The sequence below is a fragment of the Brachypodium distachyon genome, chromosome 1, assembly GCF_000005505.3.
Source record: "Brachypodium distachyon strain Bd21 chromosome 1, Brachypodium_distachyon_v3.0, whole genome shotgun sequence".
Classification (NCBI taxonomy): domain Eukaryota; kingdom Viridiplantae; phylum Streptophyta; class Magnoliopsida; order Poales; family Poaceae; genus Brachypodium; species Brachypodium distachyon.
The window spans coordinates 13,783,057-13,795,706 of NC_016131.3; the positions used below are offsets into that span (position 1 = coordinate 13,783,057).

Below are 12,650 nucleotides of genomic sequence, written 5' to 3' on the forward strand. Positions count from 1 at the left end.
ACTGACGGCCGATAGAAAAGGAGGTCAATTACGCCGAGATTTTTTCACTGAGAGGTGGTATGTCGTCGGGATTGGGCCGGAGGAATGGACCGTTCTCCACAAGTTCTGTCTTTGGTAAATTGATACCCGAACTTATTATAGAATAAGATTATTATGCCTATTACTGGGAAGGAAAAAACAAAACGAACGTTCAACAAAACTGAAAAAATTGCGTCTGATGGGAGTCAAACCCGGGTCTATTGTTTGGAAGGCAATTATCCTAACTGTTGGACTACAAACACCCTGTTGTGCTTTGTTTTGGAACAAAGACTTTACAAAACCTATAATTATTGGAGAAAGGTGCTAGCTGGCCTTGCAAAGGACAAATGACATAAGAATGCAAAAACTTAGTACAATTAAGAAACTTAACACAAATTGTGGAAGACTGTAATAATTAGGACGATTTCATTTCGTTTTGCTAAAGAAGCAGGTGGCATCACAGATATCTCATTCTATTTTCTCAACCAGATACATATGAACCAAACAAAATCTATAATGGTTAAATACTTTCAACCAAACATCAAACTAGAACGTTTTCATTTCATTCCTGCTGTACGCAGAGAACCATTAATTTAATTTCACCATATTCCACCAACCAGACACCACCTAAACGCAACGCGACTATCCTCCCTCTGTCCCATACTTCTTGTCTCTATTCCTAAAAAACGTATAGATACATGTAATATTTCGACAAGAATTATGAAACGGAAGAAGTACAACATAGAAACGGTACAATCTCGTTTCCTCTTTTTATCCCCGCACTTTGAAAATCACACGGATGAAAGAACCGGAACCGGGTGCATGACCCCGCTTGCATGCCTAACAAAAAAGTCATAGACAAAATAGAATAATCATATTTTGATGAATTTTGGCCCCAACAAAATAATAATAATCATATTTTCGATGAATTTTAGCAAATGCACGTTGTATACATAATGGCTTCTTTCATAAGTCATTCCATATAAGTCAAACCATGCAAAACCTTCCGGTATATTCTGACTGGTGCAGTAAACAACGAATTACCACAGTCCAAAAACTTTGGGCCCAATTCAAACCATGCAAGAAAATGGATCGTCATCAGCAAAAAAGGCCAGGAACAAACAACCGCTCAAAAAAAAAGGCCAGGAACAAACATGGTCCGGTCCGACCGCACCAGCTCCTGAACCGCCCGAACCGAACCGGGCTCAGTCTCGCCATGCCGCGCATCCCACGGCGGCCGTCCGACGAGGCGCGCCGCGCCGCCTACAGGCCGCCCGGGGTGGACTGCGGCCGCTCGCGCCGCCGCCGCCTGGACCACATCCTCGTCCTCCGGCGCCGCAACCGCGACGCCGGACTCTTCAAGCGCCGCCGCGACGAGCCCGCCCCCGCCCCCGTCGCAGCCCCCTCCGAACCCGCCGCAGACGCCACTGCCACTGCCCTTCCTCCTCCTTCCTCAGGGCCCTCCTCGCCCCCGTCCGTGCCGCCCGACGTAGACGCCCCACGGACCGCCGCCGACTCTGAGGTGCGTGCTCGTGCTTTTACTGCTTAGGGTATAGTTTGAGTTTCTTTTTTCTTTTTTTGTCTTTCACATTGCTCGTTCAAAGTCAAATAGTTTGCCACCTGATGTTTGCAATTCACGGTTGAGAACTAGTAGTAGTCATGCACGGAAGTCGAGTGATCCGTAGTATTTGAAGCCACCGACGATGCACAAAAGATACTAATTCGGAAAAAAGAATAGATAACTACTCCCTCCATTCCATAAAGATTGGCACGGTTTTGAACTAGAGCTAGTTCAAACCCACGCCAATCTTTATGGAACGGAGGGAGTACCATTGTGCACAATTTTCTTTCAAAGAGACCTCGCGTTGTTGGATGAACACACTGTCCAGATAGATGGTCGGAAAATGTCAGCTGTTTATGTGGCGAACGAATCAGATCCTTCGGTATGTCACATTGTTAGCGAAATAAATGCTTGGATAGTATGCTGAACTTCTTCCGATGTGCACTTGTTCTGTTATAGGTTTTGTTTCGTTCCAAGTCTCCTTATTTTTTCTGTTGTATCCAGTCAGCTTGATGGCCTATCAGAAATGGTGGACAAAGTCTGGTCAGATGACACTGCTAGTCAGCTGGAAGCCACAGTCGAGTTCAGGAAGCTTCTCTCAGACGGTAATTGGCATGTTCAATGTGAGATGCCATTTCTTTTTTCATGTTGATAATGATTAATTTACTGTAGTTTATATCTGTAGGGAAGAACTCAACCGTGATAAAAATCATTAGAGCGGATGTCCTGCCAAGGTTTGCCGAGTTCCTTTCGAGACATGCCTCTCCTCAGCTCCAAGTATATATTTTCTCTCTTCTTATTTTCTTTATATTCTTTCGTAAACAATCTTATATTGCTTGTGTACCTTTTGTAGATGGAAGCAGCATGGGTGCTTACTAACATAGCTGCATCTGATTATACACTGCTAGTTGCAGAATGTGGTGCTGTTCAACGGTTTGTAGATCTCTTAGGATCCCCAAATGCTAATGTCAGGCATCAGGTAAAAGAATGAAGCTCCATTGTGCATTGCTTATGAAATGCCTCTGTTACTGAAATAGTTGGTTTGGATATGTTACTCAGGCTATGTGGGCTCTTGGAAATATAGCTGCAGACATGCCTAGCTGCAGAGAGATTGTTCTTGATCACGGCGTTGTTACACCATTACTCGCTCAATTTAAAGAAGACATGAAAGTTTCAGTTCTGAGGACCGCCACATGGGCACTATCAAACATTTGTTTTGGAAAATTACCTGTCGAAGTGCAAGTAGGTAGCTGTATGACTGATGATATGTCCTTGTTTATATGTAAATAAATGATCTGCTGAAACATTTCTTTGGCTGACCATTGCAGGTGAAACCGATACTGGAAATAATTAGCCTTCTTATCCATTCCGCTGATGAGAAAATTCTGGCAGACGCATGTTGGGCTCTTTATTATATATGTGATGGCGTGGAAGATGGCATCCAACATGTATTAGATGCAGGTGTATGCCATCAACTTGTAAAACTTTTGATGTAAGTTGGTCGACTCATTTTTTTTGTAGTAGTCCCACTTACGGAAAAAAACCTAGATATTCATTATATTTAACACTCTTTTCTCCTGAATTTAGGCACGCATCAGCTAACATTCTTCTGCCTGTCATTACGGCACTAGCGAGAATTTCTGCTGGAGACGATACTCAAGTGCAGGTTGGTCAATTGATATATTGTGTTATTCGTCGTTATTCTTTGTTTTGCTAATATGGATTGCCAATTAATTGCAACAACCAGATCAGATAAACTGACTTACATCATAGGAGTTTGCTGTCTTATTAGATCATTTAATTCCCCCAGAAACCTCACCAGCTGTTCATTCTCGAACACAAGAGTTTGGTACCAGCCTCACGGATTTGATACTTTTGTAAGTTGATGTGACCATATAGTGATCATCTTGTGCAACCTCCATGCAATATGAAGGGTTGAAAAAAATCCTTGGAGGAGCTCTTCAGGCCTTCGGCATAAAATACTATGTAACTGTTATAGTTTGCATGCCTGTTGCTGTTCGGAAGTTTACATATTTGATTATTTTTTTGCTACAATACTTAGCTAATTAGTTTTATTTTGGCTATATTTCTAACACTATCTTCCACAATGGTTCTTGAATTGTGCAACAATGTTTTTTCAGGTCATAGTAGAAAAGGGCATTCTTCCTTGCTTGACCCAATTATTTGCACGAAATTATCCAAAGAACATCAAGAAACAGGCTTGTCTAATTGTTTCTAATATTACCGCGGGCAGCAAGGAGCAGATTCAGGTAGTATAAATTATATACTGATCTTGCTGTTTAAAATTAAGCTCCTCCTGCAGTCAATTGGATGGAACTGAGTGCATATTAGTTGCATTATTTTTTCCCCATGTCAAGTGAATCTTTTACACGGTTATGCTATTATTACCATTTGATTCATAATTCTTCTGACAGGCAGTAATTGATGCTGATATTATGAACCACGCCGTTGCCCTTCTGAAGACTGCAGAATCGGATATCAAGAAGGAAGCTGCTTGGGCTATATCAAATGCTGCGTCTGGTGGTTCAAATGATCAAATCCAGTAAGTCCTTGCATGTTTAAGTATGAATATTCACATGATCATCTGAACAACACAGAGAGAAATGTATGAATGTGAGAAGCAGTATGTTCCTTCATTGCTGCAAAAGTTCGAACTGAATGTTATTAATACGTACTTCTTTAAAGCTTATGCTGAGATGTGTTTTCTCATAAGGCACGTAACATTGTTCACATAATCATCGATCCTGTAGTATCTCTTTCTTCATTTATTATTTGTGTGCATCTATCTCTACAGAACATCTGATTTCAAACAAATGTCACTCTACAACACGTGATTTCATCTAGTAGTAAAAAAAGAAACAGAAATACCAAATGAAGCTTGTAGACATTAAAGCAATATATAGGACAAGAATTACTAAGTGGTGTAATTATCCATAATTTTGTATATCTTTGACAGAGTAATGACCGGTACCATCCCTATCACATTGCATACGCTGATGGCAGTAACCTGGGCACCGGCTGAACAAACAGCGGCATGGCCCGCTGCAGTGTCAGGCCATAAGCCTCTTCCATGTCCAGCTTGTCTGGGGTCATACCATCGACCAAGGACCAGTCGAACGCGTGTACCAGTGTGGTAGTCATCAGTGTCACCATCTGAATGCCCCAGCCGAGGCCCGCACATATCCTTCTACCAGCCCCAAACGGTATGAGCTCATAGTCACTACCCTTGACGTCCAGACTCTCATGTGACCCACCTGGGAGGAAACGCACGGGCCTGAACTCTAATGGATGGTCAGGCCATGAGGCCGGGTCACGAGCGATCGCCCATACGTTGACGAGGAGAGTGGTGCCCTTGGGGATGTGGTAGCCATTGACCTCGCACTCCTCGGCAGCCACCCGAGGAAGTGATAGCGGCGTTGGAGGGTGGAGCCGGAACGTCTCCTTGATGACTGCGGGGAGGAAGGTGAGGCCCGGCAGGTCGGACTCTGACACGAGGCGATCATTTCCCACCACGACGTCGAGCTCACGCTGCACCTGCTTGAGGACGTCTGGGTGCCGGATCAGCTCGGCCAGTGCCCATTCCACCGTGCTAGATGCCGTGTCCGTCCCAGCCGTGAACAGATTCTGTCACCATAAAAATACAGAACCCATGAACTTGTTTTCTATCGAGGAAAATGACATATATTCTGCCTATTTTTCTATGAACTTGTGAACTATATAAGTGCGCGCTAAAATTGAGTCGTACACGGTAAACTACTACAACTGACCGATACAGTATTAATCAAGGATTCCACACTTGACTTACCAGGAGAAGAGCTTTGATGTCAGTATTGGTCAACTTTCCCTCCTCATGGTACAGCGGCTGCTGCTCTCGCATCTTCACCAGCATCACACTTAGCAAGTCCTTGGCTTCAGCCCCAGCACTGAGGCAGGCAGGCTCCCTCTCCTTAATAAACCCGTTCATCATGTTGTCATACCGGCGGTGCAGCCTCTTCATCTTGGCAACAACACCCTGTGGATCCAGCCACCGAAGCGCTGGTACGAAGTCACCCAAGTTGAACACGCCTGCGAGCTGCATCAACTCTACTACCATCTCCTTGAACTCCCTGGCAGTGTCGACTGCGAACACGCGTCTTCCGATGGTCGCCCGAGCCAGCGTGTTTGTCACACACATGTTAGCCTGCTGCCCCAGCGCAACTGCTGGCGCAGGGCCAGCTGCTGCCCACGCTAGCTCCCTTACCATTAGCCTGACCTCGCCCTCCCTAACATTGCGGAGGTTGTTGAGCGCCTTGGCTGAGAAGAGGTGGAGTGCACACAACTTACGCAACGCGCGCCACCGTGTGCCGTAGGAAGCAAACACCAGATCCTGGTAATTGTACGCAATGTGCTCGGCGCCAGAGTTGGGAGGGCGGTTGCTGAAGTTGGCGTCATGGTGGCGCAGGAACTGCATGGCAATCCCGGCCGACGAGGCCACCACCACCTCGGTGCTGCCGAGCCGGAGCCTGAATAGAGGGCCGTGCTCCCACGCTAGCGCACACATCGTGTGGTGCGGCTTCGCGCCAAGCTGTGGCAGGTTACCCAGTAAAGGCCACCCACACGGACCAGGTGGCAGCGGCAGTCGCGACCACTTGGCATTATTTTCGCTGCCATGGTGGAAGAGAATGTACCACATGGCGAGAATTATGAACAGGGAACCAATCAGAAGCGGAAGTGGCATGTCCTCCATGGTTTGTTGAACGGGAGGGAAGCACGTTGGATGTGCGGGTGCCGGGTTTAGAGGGGCATAAAAACTCGTCTTCACTGAACAAGCTAACGCTTGTCCACTCTTCCTACCTACAGAATTTACCATGGTCTTAACGTTAAACCAAGTACCAAAGGCAAATTCAGTGTTAAACTAGTAAATTCCATGGTGGCAAATTCAAGGGGACATCGTCAATAAGGGATAGGATCTAGAGATCTTACACTAGGAGGCGGCAGGGAGGCATGGCGGCAGTCAGGGACGGGTGGAGAGGAAGGCCTTCCTCTCTGCTTCATGGGGGTCAGAGGCGGCTTGCTTTCATTTTCTATTTTTTGAGAGGGCCTTCTTGCTTCTAGTCTTGGGGGCGTTCATTTTGCCACAAGAACTCAGGTGGGGAAGGGACCCCCCTGTGCCATGCTTGTTGCATGGAATACCAAGCACTTGCAGTACAATTGGGCACTGTGGTTATCTGGCATGCTAGTACTCTGGGCATGCAATTTGAATGTATCTAATTTGAGTGTTCTGTTTTTTAATAATAATTTCAGTATTCTGTTATGCGCATGAATTTGAATTAGGTGCTTTGCAAATTGCAATAACTTTCCACTCCATGACCGCAGATATTTGGTGAGCCGGGGATGCTTGGAGCCACTCTGCAACGTTCTCACGCACTACCAAGACGTTGATCTAGTATATGCATGTCTGGAAGGTCTTGAAAATGTACTCAAGGCGGGCGAGATTGCTGGGAAGGAGGGCAAGGAATCTGCGGCGATGAACCCGTACGCGCAGTTTATTCTAGAGTGTGGAGGACTGGACAATTTGGAGGAGCTGCAGGATTTCGGCAACGATGAAGTTTACAAGTTGGTCATGAAGCTGTTAGAGAGTTACTGGGACGAAGAAGTGAGCGATGATCTCAATCTGCCGGCTTCCAACTGCGACACAGAGACCGTGGAGACGGCAGCCGAAGAAGCTTCGCCGCCATCGCCACCGCCACCAATACCAGCGCCTGGATCGATTAAAACCGAGTGACCACAGACTCTGCATCGCTTAAGTTAATTTGGTTTCCTTGCATGTTTAATTCACATGATCTCATCTTAGCAAAGCAGAAAGAAACGTATGAACGTTACAAGCAGTATGTAGGATGTCCCTTCATTGGGCAGAATTTTCTTGTTAAATTCTTGTGGGATGTACTGCAACTGGAAATTTGTGAATGGGTAAGCAGGAAAACTCAGTTCTCGCCCTGTGGCTTGCATTTGGGTGAGTGATTGAGAAAGATGTCAGGGGCTCCTCATATCAAGTCTTGATCACCGGCTCACCACATGAAATTGCTGCGGTCTCATACAGTACGATGATTATTATCACTTTACGGCCTCACTCAGATTTCCCGTAAAACTATTGAGAACGACATAAATTTCAGCTCCTTTTGTTCTGTAATGCAAGTCACGTTAGACTTTGTTGAGATTAGGCTTTAACCAAGATTCAACGGAGAGGCTTCCTTGACTGGGCCGTGCTGGGATATGGACTGGGCTAGCCTGAACTAACCAAACCGGCCAGGGCTTGGGCTTGTCTTGGAGCCATTCTTTCTGAGATGGGCCGTGCTGGAAATATGGACTGGGCTATGCCTGGTTTCCTTCTTCCTCAGTCTTCCAAGCGCAAGCCCGCGTTGCCTCTCTCTTCTCCCAGAGTCTTCTCGGCTGGCTCGGGGCACTTCTCTTGCCTCGCCGCGCGCCGTCTTCCCGGCGACCACCGACCGCCTTCATTTGCCTCCACCTCGCCCCAGCACCTTACTCTGCTCCCGCATCAGCAGGTGCGAATCCAATCTAGGCCACAGCCGCCGCCGCCGCCGCCGGCGGCGGCCTCCTCCCCAGCCGACCCCCGCGCTCACGGCCGGCGGCGCGTCTTTCTCCCGTGTCCCCTGCTAGGTGCGTCGCTACCTCATTGTCGTCCACCCTGAAGGCTGCGGGGGACACCGCATCCGCTGTCCACTCTGTGGCGTCGACTTGGGCCAGCCTGGCGTACCAGGTGTTCGACGTAATTCCCGTCAGGGATCTCTGTTATGTTCTTGGCCAGACGACCATCTGGGTTGTCTCATTTTAGCAGGATCCGTGTCCTTCACACCGTTTCCTGGATATTTCCACCATCGAGGCAGGCACGGTTCTTCAGTGGCTGCAGCGACGATGCCACCACAAATTCTCCTGGCCGTCTGTCAGAGCTTTTCCGCCCGGTTCGGATGGACATCAGCGGCATCATCTTGCAAGCACTGGAACGCTCTATGTGTTCGGAACCGTTGGTGGAGCTGGAGAGGCTCGACGTCGAGCTGGACCCTATCGTTGTCAACTTGGTGGTCCGGGGCTTGTCGGACTCGGAGACAGCGGTGCGGTTTTACTGGTGGGCAGAGTCGCGCCCAGGATTCGATCATAGCCAGTTTGCGATAGCGTACCTTGTGAGCTTGCTGTTTATGGATGGCAACTTTGCTCTGCTGTCGGAGTTCCTAGGGAGAGTGAAGAGCCAGGGGGTGGCATTGCATCGGTCTCTTTATCGGATCCTTTTGTCCGGCTATGTACGAGCTGGCAAGTTTGATTCGGTCATAGAGACGTTTGATGAGATGGTCATGTCCGGTTGCCGTGAGTTTGGTGTCGATTACAACAGGTACATAGGTGTTCTAGTTAAGAATTGTTGCTTTGATTTGGTGGAGAAATATTATGACATGGCGCTTGCAAAAGGTTTTTGTCTGACTCCATTCACTTACTCAAGATGGATCTCCGCATTGTGTCAGTCAAATAGGATTGAGCTTGTACAGGAGCTTCTGGTTGACATGGATAAATTAGGGTGTTCTCCAGATATTTGGGCGTGTAACATATACATTTATTATTTATGTAAGCAGAATAGGTTACCCGATGCATTGCAGATGGTAGAGAAGATGCGGACAAAAGGAACCAGCCCAGATGTCGTGACTTACCAAACAGTTGTCAGCGGTTTATGTGATAATAAGAAATTTGCAGAAGCAATCGGACTTTGGGAAGAAATGGTGAAGAGGGACCTGAAACCTGATGTTTTTTCTTGTGGTGCACTGATCTTCGGATTGTGCAAGAATAATAAGGTTGATGAGGCTTTTGAACTAGCTTCAAGGATGTTAACACTGGACATAGAACTGAGTGTCTGCATATACAATGCCCTGATAAGTGGCTTCTGGAGAGCTGGGAGCATTGATAAAGCTTACAAAATCATATCATTCATGCGGACAAATGGATGTGAGCCAGATATCGTCACATATAATATCCTTTTGAATCATTACTGCACTATAGGTATGATGGAGAAAGCTGAAAAATTGATAAGAAAGATGGAAACAAGTGGTGTAAATCCTGACCGGTACAGCTACAATCAGTTGTTGAAAGGACTATGCAAAACTCATCAACTGGACAAGGCATTTGCTTTTGTTTCTGATCATATGGAAGTTGGTGGGTTCTGTGATACTGTCTCCTGTAACATACTGATTGATGCATTTTGCAAGACCAAAAAGGTAAAATCTGCATTGGAGTTGTTTAAGGAAATGGGTTACAAGGGAATGCAAGCTGATGCTGTGACATATGGAACTCTGATCAATGGTCTCTTCAGTGTAGGATACTACAATCTAGCCGAAGAACTTTTTGAGCAGATGCTGAATGCTCAGATTGACCCTAATGTTAATCTGTACAATATTATGCTTCATCATCTGTGTAAGGTTGGTCATTTCAAACGCGCTCAGACAATATTCTCGCATATGATTCAGAAGGAAGTCTCACCTGATACTGTTACTTTTAACACGCTCATATATTGGCTTGGAAAAAGGTCAAGAGCAATTGAAGCCCTTAATCTGTTCAAGGATATGAGGACAAGGGGAGTAGAGCCAGATACATTGACATTCAAGTATTTGATTAGCGGTCTTCTCGATGAGGGGAAATCTACACTAGCTTATGAGGTATGGGAATATATGATGGAGAATGGTATCATTCTCGACAGAGAAGTTTCTGAAAGGTTGATAAGTGTGCTTAAATCAAAGAACAAGTAACAGCCAAGTTCTTGGAGAGCTTTAGCCTCTAGAAGCCTTTCTACCTGTGCCGCCTCAGTGCACCTACCTTCAGAAATCAAAGGTCCGAGCTTCAATAGCCGATCCTTAGCTGCTTTATGCATGTACAGTAGCTGGATCAGACCCATGGAAGACATGCCTAAGTAGCAGTGATGAGCTTAGTCAATCCTAAACTCATCACTGTGGAACTGCACACAGCTTTGCGGCGCTCCTCGCTTGATGCATGTACTGTAGATGAATCTCTCCATGTCAGAGATGCCAAAGTAGCAATGGACAAGGTAATCCTCATTTTGACCTTCTGATTTATAGGCATTGTCCTACCTTTTGTGATGTAAACAGCGGGCATCAATTCTGAAGCTAAGTCGGTGCAGTTTGACAAGTCGTGCAACCGGACTATCTAGGATTTTCCAGAGCTAGAGTGCCAAGATAATCCTGGTTATAGTACATGAGAATCTTGTCCGATTCTGGCTGAAGACATATGACCAGATAACTTACATTGCCACAAACCATGTAAGAAAGTGATGATTTCCTGAGTTCTTTTTTTATATTTAAGTTGGGACTTTTCCTAATTTATTTTGATATCTTATCATGCATTTTTGTCCAATCTACTATAACATTTCTCTTAAATCACAGGTGTGGTGTTCAGTGTGTCTGCAGCGAGTGTACTGTTCGTCCCAATTTCTCAACATTTTCATGAGAAAAAGTCTGCATGGTGGCTGACTTCAGCTGCGCGTGAGGTACATTTTGACTTCACTGACATTATTGTTCACTTAAATGTAATTGCCTACAGTTAAATATAACATTTCCATCATAAAGCCATCAGGTTGTAAATTCAACCTCAATGAATCATCACTATATCACAGAAGAAATAAATGTTAGTCGCTGGATTTACTGTCATGGAAGTTACGACTTTTAGAAATACCAATAGTTCCATGAATATAAAATTCTAAGCTTTACACTAGTATTTCATGACCGCCATAGTTTAGCTACTCTCTGAGGACATGGACAGGACAGCATACAGTACTTGTGCACTTGGATGTTATACCTGCCATTCTGTCCCTACTTTTGCCACCCGTACCAGATGAGCTGACATGCTCTTGCATTCTCATGTTCCTACTACACTTGCTTGTTGTCCTCTTCTGAATGCCAAATATGATCACAGGGCAGGCAGAAACAATAGCTGGTTCCCATAATAGTAACTTTGCACATGGCTTCACATGAGCACTATGAAGATGAAGCGTCTCCGAGGATAGTGTTTGATATCCTCCAACTACGTGTCGGTAACTTCCATAACAAGAGTCAAGAGTAGCACTATAGAGTTGCTCGTGGTCCCAGCGTCTGACTCAATGGACTAACATTTGGGGAGTTGTACGTCGTTGATGAGTAAAGAGGCACTTGGGTGTCGAAGGTGCAACGCTGTTCATGGCTTATGCTCACTTCACTTGCCATGGGTATATATTTTATGGCCTCATCTCCTCCGGGGGTGCCGGGTGCACCTCCCAGAACTGTAGTAGATCCTGGAACCAGAAGATGCCAGATGTCTGAAGAAGATTGCCAAGAGTTTTTGTTCTTGAACCAAAACGGTATGTATAGAATCTGTAACCATTTTTGAACCCCCTGTGGGGTGGAGGGTTTTGTCCATTTTGTTTCCTCATTTATTTGTTTTTTTATACTGGAATACAAATCCTTCAGTCTGTAGTGCTGATAAGGAGATTCTTTTCGGGTCTACTAGTGCTGTACGCCTACAGGCTAGTTATGTTGTATCTGTTGTTTGCCTGTACGGCTGTACAGTATCCCCCCATAAGACATACACATGAATCAAAAACTCAAATCAATCGAATTTCTGCTAGTATGTTATTGTGTTTATTCTTTTGGAGAATTGATGTTTCCTTATGCACTCTCGTATTATTCTTCCTACATGAATAATAACGTTCAGGGTGAAGAAGCTTCAAAAAAAAACACGTTCAGGGTGAAGGCACAAGTTTCTGTACGGAAAGCCCATGATGTCAGAACGTAGTTAGCAGGCCCGTGTGGGCTAGACGGGCCAGGCCTCGTTAGTCAGGGAAGAAGACTAGAGTAGTTTCGTTGCCAAAATAAAAAAATTGGTCGGTGTCCTTGAAAAGGTGGCAATCCACGCACAGGACAGGAGGCAGGCAAAAGGAAACACCTGTGCCCATTGCCCGATGCTTCTTCCTCCCTAGAAAGTAGAAAGGTGGCAATCCACGAGCCCACAAGTAGGACGTTGCATA

The 12,650-nt window shown here is 45.7% G+C and overlaps 3 protein-coding genes across 5 annotated transcripts; 2 read left to right on the forward strand and 1 right to left on the reverse strand.

The window, feature by feature from the left end:
* The first annotated feature begins 1,205 nt into the window (after nt 1-1,205).
* LOC100845736 (importin subunit alpha-4) lies at nt 1,206-7,624 on the forward strand. 2 transcript variants are annotated; one of them, XM_003559718.4, is made up of 10 exons: nt 1,206-1,540; nt 2,088-2,184; nt 2,265-2,356; nt 2,433-2,558; nt 2,639-2,821; nt 2,908-3,071; nt 3,167-3,245; nt 3,721-3,849; nt 4,015-4,142; nt 6,956-7,624. In XM_003559718.4, exons 1-10 carry the CDS (start codon nt 1,235-1,237, stop codon nt 7,362-7,364), a joined length of 1,713 nt encoding a protein of 570 aa, XP_003559766.1. In that variant the 5' UTR covers nt 1,206-1,234; the 3' UTR covers nt 7,365-7,624. The 2 variants fall into 2 exon arrangements, with proteins under 2 accessions (XP_003559766.1, XP_010233691.1); XM_010235389.3 differs by having other exon boundaries at nt 1,403-1,540; nt 2,084-2,184.
* On the reverse strand, nt 4,580-6,949 carry LOC104583406 (flavonoid 3'-monooxygenase CYP75B3). The gene is made up of 2 exons (XM_010235383.3): nt 5,406-6,949; nt 4,580-5,224 (listed from the first exon to the last, which is right to left on the reverse strand). The coding sequence occupies exons 1-2, from the start codon at nt 6,447-6,449 to the stop codon at nt 4,580-4,582; spliced, it is 1,689 nt and encodes a 562-aa protein (XP_010233685.1). The 5' UTR covers nt 6,450-6,949.
* A 377-nt stretch (nt 7,625-8,001) lies between the features above and the next one.
* LOC100820876 (pentatricopeptide repeat-containing protein At1g13040, mitochondrial) lies at nt 8,002-12,261 on the forward strand. 2 transcript variants are annotated; one of them, XM_003562374.4, is made up of 4 exons: nt 8,002-10,679; nt 10,773-10,911; nt 11,035-11,138; nt 11,564-12,261. In XM_003562374.4, the coding sequence occupies exon 1, from the start codon at nt 8,392-8,394 to the stop codon at nt 10,381-10,383; it is 1,992 nt and encodes a 663-aa protein (XP_003562422.1). In that variant the 5' UTR covers nt 8,002-8,391; the 3' UTR covers nt 10,384-10,679; nt 10,773-10,911; nt 11,035-11,138; nt 11,564-12,261. The 2 variants fall into 2 exon arrangements, with proteins under 2 accessions (XP_003562422.1, XP_010233696.1); XM_010235394.3 differs by having other exon boundaries at nt 8,002-10,911.
* The last annotated feature ends 389 nt before the right edge of the window (nt 12,262-12,650 follow it).